This window comes from Callorhinus ursinus, unplaced genomic scaffold (genome assembly GCF_003265705.2).
Source record: "Callorhinus ursinus isolate GAN/ISIS: 27379988/994484 unplaced genomic scaffold, GSC_fseal_2.0 scaffold34, whole genome shotgun sequence".
Lineage (NCBI taxonomy): Eukaryota > Metazoa > Chordata > Mammalia > Carnivora > Otariidae > Callorhinus > Callorhinus ursinus.
This window is the reverse complement of record NW_027397096.1, coordinates 13,901,836-13,923,520: the sequence shown is the minus strand read 5'-3', so window position 1 is coordinate 13,923,520 and position 21,685 is coordinate 13,901,836. Positions and strand designations below refer to the sequence as shown.

The following is a 21,685-nucleotide window of genomic DNA, read 5'->3' as shown; positions in this document are numbered from 1 at the left end:
TGATATACTGTGTTTACTAGGTCACCAGAATTGACAAGCAAGAGATCTCTGGCCTATCCCGCAGGGGTTGATAGATCACAACTTCCAAGGGATGACATAAAGATGTCATTTCTGTGGTAATGAAATGCCCATCTCACTGACGTCTACTCTACCTAATCCTATCCATGAGAGTGATCATCCTTCAGGGTCTATTTCCACATCTGGATTGACTAAAGCTACTGAAGACTATTCATCCTTTTCCTAAAAAAAAAAAAAAAAAAAAAAAAAAAAAACTGGTTTCTATAAACATGTCCAAGAATTGTCCTTATCCCTAACAGCATTTTAAAGATTCAATCTCTGTTCAATCTCTTGTTCAATTGCAAATGAAAAAAAACAAAAAACAAAAACTGACACTTTTTTTAAAGTTAGATTCTTTGAAAAACAGAATACATTCTCTTTAAAATTTTGCTATTATTAATAATAGTCATGACAACTGAGGTTTCTATTGATCACCAATAAAACAGTAAAAACAAGCAAGACAAGTCCAGTTGAAACACTCACTTTATTGTTGACTGATTGAAATTTATCGTGCTTAAGGTGCTGAAATACTGAGGTGCTAGTCAGAAACCTTGTTAGCATGTGTCAGGCCCTAGTGGTTAATTCACACAAAGATTTTATTTTATCTTTTGCCATTTTTCCCAAGTCAGTGATGATAGCTTTAGTTGATAGGTAGCAGGCATGTGAGTATAGCAGGAGATCCAGCTCCTTAGTCTGTTGTATTCATATATAAAAAAGTTTGGAAAGCTGATAAAGGTATTTCATTAATTAAGCCTTAAAACCACTGAAACCAAATACATGCCAAGGTTTCTGCTTGACACATGTTCCTCAAAAGATATTATTTCTTTCAACATATACAAAGCTAAAAAGGCATATTAAGGGAAGGAATGTCAGCTACACCGTTTATCAGCTTCTCAACATGACAGAGAAAAGACAAAGTTCCTTCATTTGGAAATTGGGTCTCCTCTTCACATACTCTGCCAAAATACATAGTCTGGCCAAAAGATGGAGGAGTCTTGATAATTTGTTCATCTTTTAAACCTTGCTAATAAAGGTGAATAAATGCCCATCACATGGACATCAACTAGTCTAATCAGATGGACGAAACAGGTCACTTTTCAGAACCTACTTTCTTATCTAAACTGAGTCACTGCACACCAATACAGAAATCATCCTTTTCCAAAAAACTACTATCTCTGTAACATTTCTATGGTTTGACATCATTAGAAGGCACAGTGCGATTTAAGAAATGAATTGTTACACTCACAAAGAGTAGCATAGTATTTATGTCATATCACTAAACGCCTTTTCTTTTTAATTAGTTTCATATTCTTAGGCTTTCCTTTTGTTCCTGCAATTCTTATTAGGACAACTGAAACAAAATCCAGTAAGAACGTTTTAGCCAGTTTAAAAGACTTTAAAATCAGAAAGTTTCTTGCTGCCATTGGATGAGCAAGTGAGGGATCAACCACAGAGAGTGGACACCCAAGATACCTCTCCTAAAAACCGGTCCCACAATCCTACAATTCGAATTTAGAATCCAACAGAGGGGATAAAATAAAAATGTTATGGTCTATCCCATTATCCAAAATTCTCTCAGAAGCTTAAACCAGACATAAATTATTAAAAATGTCAGAGGTACAGCTTCTGTTAAATGACTACTAATCAAGGTTTTCCCAAAATTTGCACACAAGATCTCATATAGATGAGAATTTATACAGACTGAATATAAAAAGCTAAAGCAAGAAAACAGTGTTAAATCTCTTAATGTTTTTGTTCACACATTTTCCCCTTCAAAATAAATATCTTACACATGCATCCTTTATCCTTCTATCCTGAAATATTAATAAAAATATAAAGCTTTAAAACTTTTAAATCTACCAGCATTTATAAATATAATAAACAAATTACTTTTCTTTAGAAGACATTTAAATAAGTGATATGTAACAAAACCTTCTTACCATTTATGATAATATATCATTAAAATTAAAGAAAGATATGAAAATAAAAGAATGCCCCCATTAATATAAAAGAATCAGGGGCTGTTAAGTGTGATGGATGGTCCAAGTCCGGATGCCTTGCTTTTGAAACAGAATGCTGGGTTAGGAAGTAAGAGCATTTCCTGGTTCATCACTTAGAAAATTAGCTCTTTCTCAGAGTTTCTTCCCTGGAATTCCTGACCCCTTTAGACCTGTGATCTTGGTGACCTCACATGCCTTTGTTTCTCACACAATCTTCTCTAGAAGGATCACACTGTGACTTGAAACAGATAGACTGAACTCGCCACTGGAGTTGTGCTGACTATAGTTTGAGAGTGGCAAGACGGCAAATCAGCACACACACACAGATTATTCTCCAGTACATAGATGCAGCAGTTTTTAGATGCTTCTTGACTGTAACAGAAGGCCAGGACTTTTCATTTGAAAGGGATCTGGGCAGCAAAAAGAAAAAAAGGGGGGGTGCTGCTTGATGTTTAGTAGTTTGTCAAGGTAAATAATCTGAACTGAACAGCTGTAGTAAATACCAAAGTCCCAATTCTCAATTAACAAAATTCTCAATTAACAAAACAAAAATACTTTTTTTTTCCTTAACAGAACTGAAAACATCCCAACAGTGTGTCATGTGCAAGGCTAGTCTGCCTCCAGCTACAGCTAGTGCACAATGTCACATTTGCCATCCATTCCTCACTCTTTTAATTCTTCCTCTTTTGGAAAGTGCTCCTGCTTGCAGGCCACATCCACCAGCAGATGAAGATCTAGAAAGAAAGAAGGTTTGTTTACTCACTCTTAGCCTCTCAGACTGTAGAGTTCGATAGATAAGTCTTCAGACAAGAACAAGTTGCTCATGTTTAAATGTAGAACTGGATCTAAAATTATATTATCTCATCGGATTCTCAGTTTTCAGTCATTCCTGTACCTCTAAAGCGCACAGATGCAGCCCAGTTAACCCAATGAGACCAGCAAAGTGTACAATTTATATCTTTTCAGTGATGTGGCTGAGCCTCTTTTCAACTGCCTTTTACTAGAAGTGAAAAATTAAGGAAAAGTGTCAAAGGGATCAAAGTGAAATATACACACACTTATGCTGAGTGAAATAAGTCAATCAGAGAAAGACATGTATCATATGACCTCACTGATATGAGGAATTCTTAATCTCAGGAACAAACTGAGGGTTGCTGGAGTGGTCGGGGGTGGGAGGGATGGGGTGGCTGGGTGATGGACACTGGGGAGGGTATGTACTACGGTGAGCGCTGTGAATTGTGTAAGACTGTTGAAACACAGATCTGTACTTCTGAAACAAATAACGCAACATATTTTAAGAAAAAAGAAAATGAAGAAGATAGCAGGAGAGGAAGAATGAAGGGGAGTAAGTCAGAGGGGGAGACGAACCAGGAGAGATGATGGACTCTGAAAAACAAACTGAGGTTTCTGGAGGGGAGGAGGGTGGGGGGATGGGTTAGCCTGGTGATGGGTATTGAGGAGGGCACATTCTGCATGGAGCACTGGGTGTTATGAACAAACAATGAATCATGGAACAGTACACCAAAACAAATTATGTAATATATGGTGATTAACATAACAATAAAAAATTAAAAATAAATAAAATAAATATACACACACAAATGAAAATTCATTTCTTTGATACTGTAACAAAGAGTGGGTAGAATATGAAAAATATGTGGGAATATGAAAAAGTCATGCCTTCAGAAATACAATGTTAAAATAAGTAATCACTATTTTTCCAAAGTTGACTGACTCCATAAAATTTCCACTTACTGACAACACAGCTGCTCTCTTGTAGAAACACCTATCTGAACTGTCGTAAAAAAGAAGCATACCCTTCATGGAAGTCAAGAGACAAATAAGGTTGGTTCACCAAGAATGTAAAGAACTAAGGGCACCTAGGTGGTGCAGTCGCTTAAGCATCTGCTCTAGGTTTCAGCTCAGGTTGTGATCTCTGGGTCTTGACCTCAGGGCCCCACCTCCGGCTCTGAGCTCAGTGCAGTCGGCTTGGGTTTCTCTCTCCCTCTCCCTTTGCCCCTCCCCACCTAAAATAAATAAATAAATCTTAAAAAAAAAAAATGGAAAGAACTAAAAAGTGAACCCTTAGCTTAGGTACTAGATTTTGTAATACAAAAATCTAGGATCCTGTATAGAAGCAGGGCTAAAGGGCCTGAGTAACACAGGCAGAAGTAAAAAGATCATAATGTGGCTTCTAGATTCAAGCTAATTAGTTTACAACTTCTAGAGCAACATACGTACTTCTGGTTTATAACTTCTAGACCAGGGAATGCTTTTAGGTTTGTTTTAAAGTTTACAATTTTGCTGTAGTAGCACTTGGGAATTAAACTAAACTATACAACATGAGTCCTTAATTTAATTCTAGATACAGACTTTTATCATTATATTTCTAGAACACAGCTTTTGTGGGATTGGCCTACAGACTGAGCAAGAGAGCTAATTCAATAAAATAATTCTAACATATTTGAGAAAATCCAGAAAGCATATGGAATAGTAACTAATTCTTGCCCTACTTTGTAAAAGGCAGGCCAGTCACTAGGGGTAGGTGAACTCATCTGGTGAACTACACTACAACCTATCCATAAAGAACAAGTGATTTGGGGCACCTGGATGGCTCAGTCGGTTAGGCATCTGCCTTTGGCTCAGGTTATGATCCCAGAGTCCTGGGATCGAGCCCCCGCATCAGGCTCCCTGCTCAGCAGGGAATCTGCTTGTCCCTCTCCCCCACTGCCTCCTGCTCATGCTTTCACTCTCTTTCTCTCAAATAAATAAATAAAATCTTAAAAAAGAAGAGCAAGTGATTTATCCAGATGAGCATCTTATTTATCTTTACTTAAAATCCACTTCTTGGACATCCATGATCATAGCAGCATTATTCACAATGACCGAAGGATGGAAGCAATCCAAGTGTCCAAGGACAGATGAATGGATAAACAAAATGTGGTATATATACATACAATGGAATATTAATTAGCCTTAAAAAATTTAGGAAATTCTGACACATGTTACAACATGGTTGAGCCTTGAAGATATCATGCTAATTGAAATAAGTCAGTCACAAAAAGACAAATGCTGTATAATTTCACTTATACGAGTACCCAGAGCAGTCAGATTTATAGAGACAGAAAGTGGCATGGTGGCTGCCACGGGCTGCAGGCTATTCTGGGAGTTACTGTATAATGGACACAGTTTCAGTTTAGGACAATGAAAAAAGTTCTGGAGATGGATGGTGGTGATGGTAGTGCAACAATGTGAATGTACTTCATGTCACTGAATAGTACAAAATGGTTAACATGCTAAATTTTATGTTATGTATATTTTACCACAACAGTGCTTTTTTTTTTTTTTTAAAGATTTATTTATTTATTTGACAGCGCACAAGCAGGGGGAGCAGCAGAGGGAGAGGGAGAAGCAGACTCCCTGCCGAGCAGGGAGCCCAATGCGGGGCTCAACCCCAGCACCCTGGGATCATGACCTGAGCTGAAAGGCAGATGCTTAACCGACTGAGCCACCCAGGCGGCCCCAAAACAGTGCTTTTTTACAGTCTATATAATAACAAAAAACAGTCTTATATTTATATAACATCTTTTTTTCAAGTAAAGTACATTATTATAAGGTCAATTAATCCTGAGTAAATTGCTACAAGGAGTAAGAACCTCTACTCTAAACTATATGGTTAGGGCGCCTGGGTGGCTCAGTTGGTTAAGCAACTGCCTTCGGCTCAGGTCATGATCCTGGAGTCCCGGGATCGAGTCCCACATCGGGCTCCCCGCTCAGCAGGGAGTCTGCTTCTCCCTCCGACCCTCTTCCCTCTCGTGTTCTCTGTCTCTCATTCTCTCTCTCTCAAATAAATAAATAAAATCTTTTAAAAAAATAAATAAATAAATAAATAAATAAACTATATGGTTAATAAGTAAAGCCAGTGGTTTCTCAACCTTGTTGCACATTGCAATCACCTGGGGATCTTTTAAAAAATTACTGATGCCTAGGGTTCCTACTGCCAACATTCTGATTCAGTTGGTGTGGAGTGCTACCTAGGCATCAGGATCTCTAAAAGCTGACCAAAAGATGTAGGAATAACACCTAATTATGAACATTCTCTAAACACCTCAGCTCCATATCAGAAGAAGGACAGGCCATATGGTAATAGAACATATTACAGGTAAAGGCTAGTAAAGCCACTGCAGATTTCATATGGGGAGGCAAACTGAAGAATAGCAGCGATAAACCCTCTTTTTTTTTTTTCCCAGTGAACAAATGTCATTGATTTCATGCTTATTAAGACTTTATCACATTGATAGGTTCACATCATGGACAAGAACACATGACAGACAGGCTTGTTTAAAAAGGCAATAGCCAGTATGGCTCTATAACAGCCTCAGAATGAGTTATGTAAAGGAGTGTGCACAACAAACCCTCTTAACCTTAATGACTGGGCTTTAAATTAGCATTTGGCATGCAGCTTCTAATAACGAGCATCTAAACATAGTAATTTTATCAAAGTGAGCTTCTTTCATTAACAAAGCTGCCGGTCAGGGAGTTAAGAGTACAGACACCAATAAAAATACAAAAAGACATAGACTAGCCTGGTGCTACTCGAGGTTTATATGACTTCATTTAGAAGAGAAGCTTGCATACTCATCCGAGAAGGTTAAATATTTGGGGATTACAGTAGCTCAGTTGGTTTGAGAGCTGAAAGGCCTTGAGGGACAAGAGCATTGCATCTACTTGTTTGGGAATGTTAATTCCTACTGAGAGCACCCTCTAGGGCTTGGGGATTATTATTTTAATGAAGTCTCATCCATAATCCAACAGCTACAAAATGGGAAGTCCTTTCTTAAATTTTTTTTTAAGATTTTATTTATTTATTTGAGAGAGAGAGAGAAAGCACAGAGGGAGAGTGTGAGCGAGAAGCAGGCTCCCCGGTGAGCCAAGAGCCCGATGCGGGATTTGATCCCGGCACCCTGGGATCATGACCTGAGCCAAAGGCAGACGGACTGAGCCACCCATGTGTCCCGGGAAGTCCTTTCTTTAGGAATGAATAGAACTTTGCTTGTAAACATTCACTTTCCCTTAACCAGAAAGTAAACATCCCATCAAAACAGGAGCGAGTATAGGTTTTACCATAAGATTAATCTTTGGGTATATCCAGTTTAGGGTGATATCATTACAGAATTTGGAGGAAAATGACTGAATCTAACTTTCTTTACCTCTTGGTAATTTTGATCCAAAATGTATTTCCTTAAGTTAACATGTGCTCAAAAAGCCTACACACAGCATGGCAATGGCTGTGATTGACAATCTCCTTCTAACAAAACACACATCTATTAAAATCAATACAATCTCTATACTTAATCAACTTGAAGTCTCTTATTTGAAAAAAAGTCAAAGAAAGCTTGAAGTGTGAGAAGATGCCACTAGTTAAGCAGGGCAGACACATTTTCAAAATAATTCAGTAACAGAAGGGCACTGAGAAGTTCTGGAATATAGGATACCCCTGTTCAATGGGATACTGAGTGACATAATGATATTCCAACAGTTAATGTTAGAATCATAGTATTTCAGAATTTGGAGGCAAAGGAGTCTTTAGAGGTTATTTCACGAAATTTCTTTATTTTTATCATAAACAATGTATTGTGAAAGTTGAAACCCTATTGAGGGGAGATACTCCTGTTAGTGACAGATGAAATTTAAGTGATACTTTAGGAATTTTACATTTGGTTCCTATCATTACTACTATAATCTTGGAGTTTAGTATCAAAATAAAAAACATTTGGTCATCTATAAGAACTAAACTAAACACTAGTCGATTTTGAGCCCTCCTCAGAAGTACCTCCTTACTCTCTTAAAGGCTTCTTCTGGTCATCAAGGATCAGAAGCTAAGAACAATGACTTTCTAAACAGGGTGCAACAGACTGTTTATCTCCCCGAAATTCATAGGTTGAAACCTAACCCCAATGTGATGGTGTTAGAAAGTGGGAACTTCGGGAGGTCATTAGGTCATGAGAGTGGAACTTTAGGAATGATATTAGTGCCCCTGTAAAAGAGATCCCAGAGAGCTCCCTCATCCCTTCTGCTGTGTGAGACACAGCAGGAAGATCGCCATCTATGAACCAGAAAGCAGGCTCTCACCAGACACTGAATTTACTGTGCCTTGATCTTGGGTTTCTAGCCTCCAGAACTGTGAGAAAATTTTTGTTGTTTATAAGCTAGCCACTCTATAGTGTTTCTGTTATAGCAACCTGAACAGAATAAGGCACAGAGTGTCTGTACTTTTTCTGTAACAAGCCAGATAGTAAATATCTTAGGTTTTGTGGCCCATATGGCCTCAATTACAACTGCTCAGCTCTGCTGTTATAGTGTGAAAGCAGTCACAGACAATACATAAATGAATGGGTGTGGTTGTGTGTTTCAATTAAACTTTATTTATTATAGACACTGAAATTGGAATTTCTATCATTTTTATGTGACATGAAATATTCTTTTGATTTTCCTCCAGCCATTTAAAATGTAAAAACCATGCTTAGCTTGCAGGCCATATAAAAACAGGCAGTGTGCTAGATTTGGTTCACAGGCCACAGTTTACTAACTTGTTGCACTCACAGGGCTATAATTGAGAGAGATTTAACCAAAACAGAAGATTTCATCAAATAGAATATTGTTATAATAGTTGTAAAAAAAACTATCTTTTCTCCAAAGAAGATATACAAATGGCCAATAAGCATATGAAGAGATGTTCAATATCACTAATCATTAGGGAAATGCAATCAAAACCACAATGAAATTAACAGTTCGCACTGGCTAGGATGGCTATAACAATAATAAAAAGTGGAAAATAAGTGTTAATGAGGATATGGAAAAACGGGAACCCTTGTATGTTGCTGTAGGGAATGCAAAATGGCGCCGCTGTTATGGAAAATAGTTTGGCCAATAGTTAAACACAGAATTACTATATGACCCAGCAATTCCACTCCTAGGTATATACCCAAAAGACGTGTAAACAGGTACTCAAATACATGTACACATGTGTTCACAGCAACACTATTCAAAATAGCCAAAAGGTAGAAACAGCCCAAATGTCCATCAGCAGATGAATGGATAAATGAACTGTGGTATATACATATGATGTAATATTATTTCACCGTAAAAAGAAAGTTCTGATACAAATGCTACAGTGTGGATAAACCTTGAAAACATTATGCTAAGTGAAATAAGCCAGACACAAAAGGTCACATATTGCATGATTTCATTTATATGAAATATCCCAGAAGAGGTAAATCCATAGAGACAGAACACAGATTGTGGCTGCCAAAGGCATGGGGGAAGCGGCGATGGAAATAACTGCTTAAGGAATATGGGGTTTTCTTTTAGAGTGCTGAAAATGTTTGGGAACCAGAGAGAGGTAAAGGTTGCACAATATTGTGAATATACTAAATGCCACTGAACTTTAAAATGGTTAATTTTATGTTTTGTGAATTTTATCTAAAAAATGTATATTTTCCTGTTAATTTGAAATGACCAGACAAAAAGACAGGGGGAAAAATGGCTACAAAAAGTAAAATTCATAACCAAATATACCTCAGTTTTAAATGTCAGAGCATAATAACAAGATATGAAATGGCTTCTTAGTAAGAATGCACAATTCCCGGTTCCAGAAGCATAGAAGTATAGAGGACACTACTCGTGTGGCCCTATTATACACAGTGTGGTACCAAGCCCCAGGCAATTAGTTGTTCAGTAAGTACTTGTTGAAGGAAACCTGAGGGGCGCTTTGACTCCTCATATGTTTAAAACTTATCTTTTGGTGGCTAATTAAAAGATTGCTCAGAGAGACAGAAAGTAGAATAGTGGTCCAGTGGCTGGGGGATGAGGAGGAATAGGGAGTTATTGTTTAATGAGTACAGAGTTTCAGTTTTGCAAAATGAAAAGAGTTCTGGAGATGGATGGTGGTGATGGGGCAGCACAGTGTGAATGTGCTTAATGCCACTGAACTATACATTTAAAAATGGTTAAGATGGTAAACTGTAGGTTATGTACATTTTACCACAATTTGTTTTTAAAAGATTGCTTTTTTCCAAGGATTTTTTTTCTTTAAGTAGATGGGTAAGAGTGGGGAAAAAAGCAATTCATTTGCTCAACAAACACTGAGTGCCACAGCTAACCTCTAGGTGTTGAGGATACAGTAATGAACAAAACAAAGTCCTTGCCCTCCTGGAACTACCATCAAGAGGGGAGAAAAATAATAAATAGAAGATGTCAAGTAGTGAGAAATACTATGAAAGAAAAACAAAAAGGGATAAAGAATAGAGACTGAGGTAGGGCAGGACATGGGCAATAGGTTGCTGTTTCAGATAGCTGGGTAGGAAGATTTCTATGATGAACTGGCATTTGAGCAGAGAACTGAATGAAATAAAGGAGCAAGCCATGCAAATATCTGGGTGAAGCACATTTCAGGCACAAAGAACAGCAAGTGTCGGGGCGCCTGGGTGGCTCAGTCATTAAGCGTCTGCCTTCGGCTCAGGTCATGATCCCAGGGTCCTGGGATCGAGCCCCGCATCGGGCTCCCTGCTCTGTGGGAAGCCTGCTTCTCCCTCTCCCACCCACCCTACTTGTGTTCCCTCTCTCGCTGTCTCTCTCTCTGTCAAATAAATAAATAAAATCTTTTATAAAACAAACAACAGCACGTGTGAAGGCAAGAATGTGCTGGTGTGTTCAAAGACTAATGAAGAGACGGCTGTGGCTGGAATAAATGAGGGAACTGAGGTGGTAGAAGATGAAGTCAGAGCAGTTGCCAGGAACCAAATCATTCAGCATCTTGCAGACCATAGTAAGGATTTTTAGATTTTATTCTAAATGTGATGGAAAACCACTGGAAAAATTTAAACAGGGAAATAATTCATGTTTTAAAAGGATGACTCTGCTGTGTGAAGAAAAGGCATTAGGGGCCAACTATGGAGCAGGAAGACTGGTTAAGAAGCTACTGCAGTCATCTAGGCAAGAGATGGTAGTGCTCGGACCATGGTGATAGCAATGCAAGGGTGATGAGAAATGGTCAGATTCTGGATCTACACTGATATCAAACTGATAGAATTTTGCTGATGGGTTGGACATGAGAGAATACAGTCAAGATTTTTGGCTGACTAGAGGTGACTAGAAGTACTATTTCCTAAAATAAGTAAAACTGGGGAAAGGATGGAATATACTAAGTTTAGAACACCTATGGGACATCCAAACAAAGATGCAGCATAGGCAATAAGGTATGCAGGTCTGGAGTTCAGAGAAGATTGAGACTTAAGATATAAATTTAGGAGTCATCACTATAAAGATGATGATAAAAGCAATGAGACTGGTTGGGATTACCCAGGAACTGAAAGAGAAGAAAAGAGGTCCAAGAACTGAGCTCTGGGACTCATCAATAATTAGAAGTCAGGAAAGATAAAGAAGATTCAGTAAAAGAAGTGGAGTGGCCAGTGAAGGTGATGGAAAATCAGGAACAGGTCATGTTGCAGAAGCCAAGCAAAGAAAGTACTTCAGGAAGGGTGAAGTGGTCTGTTCAAATGTCACTGAGGTCCAGTAAAATGGGGACTGAGAACCTGGCAACATGACAGTCAATGGAAACCTTGACAAGAGGAGTTTTAGCAGAGTAACAGGAATGAAAACCCAAGGAAAGGATATGCTTTCAAGGAGCTTTTCTCTATGGGAAACACAAAAAAATGGAGTAATAGCTGGATGGAGATATGAATGAAGGAACCTAGGTTTTAATCTTAATGTAGGTTTTTCTAAAACCAAAAGCTTTCTTCCTATCAACTATGCCATACTGTCTCTAGTAGACAGTATATAAATCTTACACGGACTTTGGTTAAGGTCTTCTAATCCCACAGAACCCTATATATAGCCATGTTTTCATAGACCATTAGGTTAAGTTCTATCAAGGTAGAATTTTATACTTATACAAGGTAGTATTTCTGCTTACATTCTCATTACAAAAGCTAACTTTTTAGCAAAGAGGTTCTAGCTTAAGCATAAATTATTTACTCCTTGCCCCTAATAAAATGGAAATGTGATTAGATGTCCTAATAATGCCAATATGTCACAACTCTTCTATTTCCCAGCAGGAAGCCAAGGTCAATTAAGACCCAGCTCTCAACACTACTGACCAAAGGATAAGATTTTACTTAGGGGAAAAAAAAAAAAAACCAACATGAAGAGTTAATAAGGATAATTAATGTGTTAATTATTTTATCAGTTACACTTATAACCATAATAATGAAAGAGATGAAATTATTATTTTAACAGCAGGTACCAGAATTCCTCATGGGGAGGTAACTGTCTTTGTAGAGACTGTATCTTGATAGGTTGTTTTGGGTGGGGAAGATAAGGCCTCAAAGACATTAGGAAATAGATGAAATTCCTAAGTTCTCTCCTTAAGTAAGAAAAAAAAGACCAGAGAAGAGAAGGTATAGTGCTAGTACACAGAAAGACAACAGCATGGTGAAGGCCATAGTGATTAGTGACAAGGAAAGGTGAGAAAATGGTAAAATGACTGAAGGCCTTTTATTTTATTTTATTTTTTTTTAAAGATTTTATTCATTTATTTGACAGAGACAGACACAGCGAGAGAGGGAACACAAGCAGGGGGAGTGGGAGAGGGAGAAGCAGGCTTCCCGCTGAGCAGGGAGCCCGATGTGGGGCTCGATCCCAGGACCCCGGGATCATGACCTGAGCCGAAGGCAGACGCTTAACGACTGAGCCACCCAGGCGCCCCGCTGAAGGCCTTTTAAAAAGAAAGATGGAGGGGCACCTGGGTGGCTCAGTCGGTTAAGCACTCTATTCTTTTTTTTAATAATTTTTTATTGTTATGTTAATCACCATACATTACATCATTAGTTTTTGATGCAGTGTTCCATGATTCATTGTTTGTGCATAACACCCAGTGCTCCACACAGAACGTGCCCTCTTTAATACCCATCACCAGGCTAACCCATCCCCCCACCCCCCTCCCCTCTAGAACCCTCAGTTTGTTTTTCAGAGTCCATCGTCTCTCATGGTTCGTCTCCCCCTCCGACTTACTCCCCTTCATTCTTCCCCTCCGACTTACTCCCCTTCATTCTTCCCCTCCTGCTATCTTCTTCTTTTTTTTTTTTTAACATATATTGCATTATTTGTTTCAGAGGTACAGATCTGTGATTCATCAGTCTTGCACAATTCACAGCGCTCACCATAGCACATACCCTCCCCAAAGTCTATCACCCAGCCACCCCATCCCTCCCACCCCCCACCACTCCAGCAACCCACAGTTTGTTTCCTGAGATTAAGAATTCCTCCTATCAGTGAGGTCATATGATACATGTCTTTCTCTGATTGACTTATTTCACTCAGCATAACACCCTCCAGTTCCATCCACGTCGTTGCAAATGGCAAGATCTCATTCCTTTTGATGGCTGCATAATATTCCATTGTGTATATATACCACCTCTTCTTTATCCATTCATCTGTCGATGGACATCTTGACTCTTTCCACAGTTTGGCTATTGTGGACATTGCTGCTATAAACATTGGGGTGCACGTACCCCTTCGGATCCCTACATTTGTATCTTTGGGGTAAGTACCCAGTAGTGCAATTGCTGGATCGTATGGTATAAACACTCTATTCTTGATTTCAGCTCAGGTCACGATCAGGTCCTGAGACTCCTTGGACTTTGAGCTCAGGGTGAGGTCTGCTTGTCCCTCTCCCTCTGCTCCTCACCCCACTTACTTGCTCGCTCTCAAATAAATAAAATCTTAAAAAATTTTTAAAAAATAAAAAGAAAGATGGATACCATTCCATTTAAAATTATTGGTAGTATTCTAAATGCAAACCCTCCCTTCCCTCCTTCAGAGAAGTGCTGACACACACAAACGCCTACTGTAAATGCTTGGGGGAGGGCAGAAAGCCAAGGAAGAGGGCTAAGTTCTGCCTGGTTGCAGCATGGAAAAGCCAGGGCAGAAGAGCTGCTGAGAAATGGACGGACTGGAATTTGACAGAAACTTTAAACGTCTCTGGAAGCCCTAGAAATTCTACAAAATCCTGGAAAAGCATTTTGGGTGTGGGATAAGGTGAGTCTGAGTCAATCATACCTAAACCTCAGAAGTCAGGTTAATAACTGGGATACAGGGGCACCTAGTGGCGCAGTTTAGCATCTGACTCTTGGTTTCAGCTCAGGTCATGAAATCGAGCCCCAGATCAGGCTCACACTCGGCGCAGAGTCTGCTCAGGGTTCTCTCTCCCTCTCCCTCTGCCCCTCCCCACTGCTTGCTCTCTTTTCTTAAATAAATAAATAAATCTTAAAAAAATCTGGAATATAAGTATTTTTTCAAAATATTCTTTAAATTGCCCATTCCTATTATTTTAACGCTTTTATACTATAGGAGCACTTTAAAATATTTAAACACTTTTTAATGTTTTTTCTTTTTTCATTTTAAAAAATCTAGAAAAATACAAAAAGGAAGTGAAAATTTCCCATAATCCCACCATTGTGTATATTCATACACAAACTGAAAGGTAAAAAAGTACTTCTCTACACCTCCAATTCTACTTTCCCAAAGGTAACCACTGTTACATGAATCAGTTTTATCATATACTTCCATATTTTTTCTATAATTATACAGTATATATGTTTTCCTTTCTAGAAAGGAGGTTGTCCCTGACATACTGTGCTGTAACTTGCTTCATTCACTTAACATATTAGAAACACTTCCTATCTTTCCGAGTAACAACATAACAAGCTATTTTATATTCTTAAGTGGTTGCACAGTATTACATTAATTTTTCATATCTAAATCCCTCTTGTCAAGCATTTATGCTTCTTCCAAATTTTTGCTATCATAAATGACACAATAGTGAACTCTAGGAGAGATTCCTAAGAGTGGAATTCCTAAGTCAAAGCACATGAGCATTTTAATTATTTACAGATAATGATTAACTGCCCTCCAAAAGGCTATACAAATTTACATTCCAGTTAGAGTATAGAAGACGTTCCTTTTTTTCCTAAGCTTTTATCAAACCTGAATATTAGGAATAGCTTAAGTTTTGTTTTTCGTTTTTTTCTTAAAGACTTTATTTATTTATTTGACAGAGAGAGACACAGCGAGAGAAGGAACACAAGCAGGGGGAGCAGGAGAGGGAGAAGCAGGCTCTCCACGGAGCAGGGAGCCTGATGTGGGACTTGATCCCAGGACCCTGGGACCATGACCTGAGCTGAAGGCAGACACTTAACGACTGAGCCACCCAGGCACCCAATAGCCTAAGTTTTGCCAATCAAACTGGCAAAAAAAAAAAAAAAAATCTTTTTGGTTGATTTAATTTGCATTTCTCTACTGATTTCTCTGAGGGGTTTAACATCATTCTATATGCATATTGGTCATTGTATTTCTTCTGACCTGCACATAATTAGCATCATTTTATTTACTTTTATTGGGTTGACGTTTTCTTAGTGGTTTGTAGAAGCTTTTATGTATTATGAATACAATGCTTTATATTTTGTTGTAAATATCTTCTTAGTCCATACAACTAGTTGTCTCCTAATATTTATTCTTCCTTTAAATCATGGTGTTGTTTAAACGGGCAAGTGGTCCCCAGCTAAAGACTACATTTCCAAGCTCCCCGGCAGCCAGTGATCATGTGACCAAGTTCTAGTCAAACTGGTGTGAACATAAGTGATGATTATGCTTATAAAAGGAAAGGATATTTATAGCAGGCTGCTGGCTGACATACTCATAGAGAGGGGAGCTGTTTTTAACCATGCAATACCTGAAGGCTACCGGAGAGAGTGCCACATGGGTTCTCCACAGCTTATTCTCAGACTGTATCAGAACAAGCTTCTAAACTGTTTAAGCTACTGGTTTTTTGTTTTGTTTGTTACAGTAGCCTAACTTATATGTGGACTAATATGGAATTTGGAATCTAGAAGTGAAGTGCTGCTATTATTCAAATTAAAATACATAGTATTGGCTTAGTAGTCAAGACAGCAAGCAATTAAGACACAGCAAGCTAGAATGCTGATGATCTTTGTAATCCGTATCAAAACATTTGATAAAATTGTTGCTGTGAGGGGCACCTGGGTGGCTCAGTCGGTTAAGCATCTGCCTTCGGCACAGGTCATGATCCCAGGGTCCTGGGATCGAGCCCCACATCGGGCTCCCTGCTCCACGGGAAGCCTGCTTCTCCCTCTCCCACTCCCCCTACTTGTGTTCCCTCTCTCACTGTGTCTCTCTCTGTCAAATAAATAAATAAATAAAATCTTAAAAAAAAAAATTTGTTGCTGTGATACCCTGGAAGGCAGACCACACGCCAAGTGAGCATGTAACCATAAGGGGAAAGGCTGACAAAATTTGCAGTGTGCTAGCTATTTCTTGACACATTCAACAAAGCCCTAAAACAAGAGATGAACTCAGGCTAGAGGTAGCCAGAGTGTGAGCAGAGATGGAAGGGAATATTTCTCTGCTTGTGGTTGAAAACCTATTGTCTAGAGTTCAGTAATTTGGATTATGCACCCAATTGCTCATTATTCCAACTTGAAATAATGGTAAGAGGTCCTCAAGCTTTTCTCAAGTACTACTAATAGACAATGGGAGAGAGCTCTGTGGCAAAGATCAGACTAAGGATGTTATCTTTCCAATGAAACCCATCCTTTCAGATGATCTCAATATAGGTTCCATTAGGCTGAATGAAAGGGATGGGCAAAGTATAGACAGTAAATCAAATACCAGACTTGTCAGGCTTAAAAACTACCTAAATGAGATCCCTGTTATAACTCACATCTGGAATGACCAAAGGCAAACGAAGCAGTAGTTTTTTTTTTTAAAGAACTGAAATGCCAAATAAGTAACAAGCCTGGCCTGCTAAGATGTGTGACTGTTCAGCCTCTAAAGTAATCCTCAGACCTTTTAGATCCACTCTAGCAAAAAGTAGGCAACAAAAACTGGATTGTTCCAAAGAAATGTATATTCCAGAGGTGCCTGGCTAGCTTAGTCTGTAGAGTATATGCCTCTTTATCTTGGGGTTGTGAGTCCGAGCCCCACATTGGGTATAGAGATTACTTTAAAAAATAAAATCTTAAAAAAAAAGAATGAAGAAAAGGAATGTATATTCCCCAAGGACCACATCAACGTAATGATTTGTATATAATAATAATGTGTTCCTTCTTATTGCTGAGTAGTATTCCGTTGTTGTATGGATGTACTATAATTTGTATGTAATTCGTAATTTGTGATGAGTGTATCTTTAACTTAATTTTTAAGAAAATGCCAAATTAAAAAAAAAAAACAAGAAAATGCTAAATGGTTTCCAAAAATGGTTACACTATTTTTAAATTCCCACTAACAATGTATGAAGAGTTCTAGCTGCCTCATCAACACTTAGCATGGTCATGTCTTTTTCTTTAAAAGTTTTAGCCGTTCTAACAGGTGTGTACTGATATCTCATTATAGTTTTAATCTGACTTCCCAAATTATTAAACATGGTACATTTCTTCATGTGCTTATTGGCCACTTGTATATCTTCTGTGAAATGTCTGTTCATATATTCTCATTTTTGAATTGCATTGTAAGAGTTCCTTTTACATTTTAAATATGTCCTTTGTTTTGACATATGTGTTGTCAATATTTTCTCTTAGACTATGGCTTGCCTTTTCACTTTCTTTTTTTTTTAACTATTTTTTTTTAAGATTTTATTTATTTGACAGAGAGAGACACAGCGAGAGAGGGAACACAAGCAGGGGGAGTGGGAGAGGGAGAAGCAGGCTTCCCGCTGAGTAGGGAGCCCGATAACAGGGCTCGATCCCAGGACCCTGGGATCCTGACCCGAGCCAAAGGCAGACGCTTAATGACTGAGCCACCCAGGCGCCCCTGGGCTTTTCATTTTCTTAATGGTGTCTTTCAAAGAGCAAAAGTTTTATATTTTGATGAAATCCAATTTATTCATTTTTTCTTTATTAATCATGTTTTTTTGTGTTCTAAGACATCTTTGTCCACTCCAAAGTAGCAAAGCTTTTCCTCTTACTTCTTTTTCAAGAAGTTTTATATGTTTGGGTTTTACATTTAGGTCTGTAAATCATTTTAAGTTAATTAAAAAAATTTTTTTTAAGATTTTATTTGAGAGAGAATGAGAGGGGGGTGGGTCAGAGGGAGAAGCAGACTCCCTGCTGAGCAGGGAGCCCGATGTGGGACTCAATCCCAGGACTCCAGGATCATGACCTGAGCCGAAGGCAGTCGCTTAACCAACTGAGCCACCCAGGCGCCCTTAAGCTAATTTTTATTTAAGTTGTGGGTCAATGCTAATTTTTGTTGAAAAGACTTTCCTTTCTCCACTACATTGCCTTGCCACCATAGTTGAAAATCAATTGACCACATATGTATGGATCTATTTCTGGACTCCTTTGGATCATTCATCTATATGTCTATCTTTTCACCAATATCAAACTATTTTAATTATTGTAGCTTTATGGTAAGTCTTGAAATCAGATAAAATCTCCTCTAACCTTTTGTTTTAGAAGATTGCTTTGGTAATTCTCTGGCCTTTACATTTCCTTTTAAATCTTAGAATCAGCTTGTAATTAAAAAAAAAAAGGTACACTGGAATTTTGATTGGGATTGCACTGAGTTTATAGATCAATTTCAAAAGAACTGTCACTTTAAGAAAATTGGATCTTCTTATCCATGAATATGGCATATCTTTCCATTTATGTCTTCTTTAATTTCTTTCCAAAAATTTATAGTTTTCAATGTAGAGGTCTTAGATATCTTTTGTTCAATTTACTTCTAGGTATCTTATGATTTTGGTCTTATTGTGTTTTTTTAATTTCATTTTCCAATTGTGTGCTGCTAGTTTAGAAAAATACAATTTTTTATATCAATCTTATGTCCTACAACCTTGCTAAATTCATTTATTTGTTCTAGCAGCTGCTTTGTAGATTCCCTATATTTTTTTTTTACATGAGCAATCATATACTTTTACTTCTTCCTTTTCAATTTTTATGCCTTTTCTTTTTCTTGACTATTGCAATGGTAGGCCCATCAGTACAAGACTGAATACAAGTGGTGAAAGTGGGCATCCTTGCCTTGTTCCCAGTCTCTAACATATATAGTTTAGTCTTTCACCATTAGCTATGGTCTTTGTTATACATATTTTAGAGATGCTATTTTATCAGTTTGAGAAATTTGCTACTATTCCTACTTTGTTGAGAGTTTTACTGTGAATAATTGCTGAATTTTGTCAAGTGCTTTCCCTGCATCTATTGAAATCATCAGAGCTTTTCTCTTTTATTCTGTTAATATAACAACTAACATTGTTTAACATTTGAAAATCAATCAAGCCTTGCAATCCTGAGACAAACTCTATTTGGTTGTGGAGTATTATCCTTTTTAAATATTGTTGGACTCAATCTGCTAATATTTTAATGATTTTTGCAACTATAGTCATGAGGATTCTTATTTTAAGAAAAGTCTTTGATAACCAATTCAACTTCTTTAATAGATGTAGAGCTCTCCATCTGGCTCTTGTGTGAATTTTGTTAAATTGTAATTTTCAAAATACGTGTCTATTCCATTTAAGTTGTGTTCATTCATGTAAGACTGTCCCCAGTATTCTCTTGTTATCCTTTTAATATCCATAAATTCTGAGGTGGTAATCTCTTTTTCATTCTTGATAGTTATGATTTGGGTTCTCTTTTTTCTTGATCAGTCTAGCTAGAGGTTTCTCAATTTTGTTGATCTTTTCAAATAGCCAGTTTTATATTTGTTACTTTTCTCAACTGTTTTCTATTTCACTGATTTCTACTCTTATTTTTATCATTTCCTTCCTCATGTTTACTTTGGGTTTACTGTCCTCTTTTTTTTTTTTCTACTTCTTATAGTGAACTTCAGATCATTGATTTTAGATCTTACTTCTTTTCTAATACTACCACTTAAAGCTACACATTTTAGGGGCGCCTGCGTGGCTCAGTTGGTTAAGCATCTGCCTTCGGCTCAGGTCATAATACCAGGGTCCTGGGATCGAGCCCTGCGTCAGGCTCCCTGCTCAGCGGGGAGCCTGCTTCCCCCTCTCCCTGCCTCTCTGCCTACTTGTGCTATCTCTCTGTCAAATAAATAAATAAATAAATCTTAAAAAAAAAGTAAAGCCACACATTTTAGAGCGCCTGGGTGGCTGAGTCAGTTAAGCATCTGGCTCTTGGTTTTGGCTCAGGTCATGATCTCATGGGTTATGATCTCATGGGTCGTGAGCTCGAGCCCCTCATCTGGTCCCACTCGCACATGCACTCTCTCCCTCTAAAATATATAAATCTTTAAAAAATAAAAAAAAATAATAAAGCTACACATTTCATGCTAACATTGTTTAAATGCATCTCACAAACTCATATATTTTCATTATCACTCAGTTCCAAATATTTTCTAATTTTTCTTGAGATTTTGTCTTTGAGCTATGAATTATTTAGAAGTATATAATTGTATTTCCAGATATTGGAGGTTTTCCTAGTTACTTTGTCACTGATTTCTTTTTTTTTTTTTTAAGATATATTTATTCATCTTAGAGAGAGAGCATGAGCAGGAGAGGGAGGCAGGAGAGAAAATCTCAAGCAGACTCTGCACTGAGTGCAGAGCCCGACATAGGGCTCGATCTCATGACCCTGAGATCACAACCTGAGCTAAAACCAAGAGTCAGACACTTAACTGACTGTGCCACCCAGGCACCCAATTGTCACTGATTTCTAAGTTAATTCTGTTGTATTCAGAGAATACACTTTGTATGATTTTAATTCTTGTAAATGTATTGAGACTTGTTTTATGGCCCAGTATATGACCTATCTTGGTCAGCATACCATGTGCACTTGAAAATAATGCATATTCTATAGTTTTGGGATGTTCTATAAATGCCATTAGATCAGGTGGCTGATTATGTTGTTCAGATCTATGTCTTTACTAATATTTTGTCTAGTTAGTCTATCAATTACTTAGATAGTATGTTAAAATATCCTACTATAGGGATGCCTGGGTGGCTCAGTTGGTTGAGCACTCAACTCTTGGTTTTGGCTCAGGTCATGATCTCATGGGTCATCAGACTGGGCTCCACGCTCAGCAGGGAGTCTGCTTAAAGATTCTCCCTCTGCCCCTCCCCCTCCACACATGTGCATGGGATCTCTCTAAAATAAATAAATCTTTAAAAAAATATCCTACTATATTGAGGAATTGTCTATTTCTCCTTTTGTCAATTTTTGCTTCATATATTTTGAAGCTCTTATTACACAAAAAAACATTTGTAATTGATATGCTGTTGTGATGAACTGTTCACCATTATGATGCAGACCCTTTATATGTGCTCTTAAAGTCTGTTTTCTCTGATATTTAAAAGTAACCATACCAGCCTTCTCATACTTCTGTTTGCATGTTATACCTTTTCCCATCCACTTACTTTCAACCTACATGTCTCCTATAGCCAGCCTATTGTAGGAATTTGCTCTTTTACCCATTCTAGCAATATCTGCCTTTGAATTAAAGTTTTTAAGACCATTTACATATAATCATTGTACTGGTTGAATTTGGGTCCGCCATTCTTATTATTTGTTTTCCCTTTGTGTTCTTTATTTTCCTTCCTT

The 21,685-nt window shown here is 37.8% G+C and overlaps 1 protein-coding gene across 2 annotated transcripts in view; it reads right to left on the bottom strand.

The window, feature by feature from the left end:
• Positions 1-522: 522 nt before the first annotated feature.
• HSF5 (heat shock transcription factor 5) overlaps positions 523-21,685 on the bottom strand; it is a 45,794-nt gene continuing 24,631 nt past the window's right edge. For both annotated transcript variants that reach the window (XM_073879554.1, XM_025851036.2), the window contains exon 6: positions 523-2,791. In XM_073879554.1, the coding sequence (XP_073735655.1) occupies positions 2,721-2,791 (71 nt within the window). In that variant the 3' untranslated portion in view covers positions 523-2,720. The remainder of the gene's footprint in view (positions 2,792-21,685) is intronic.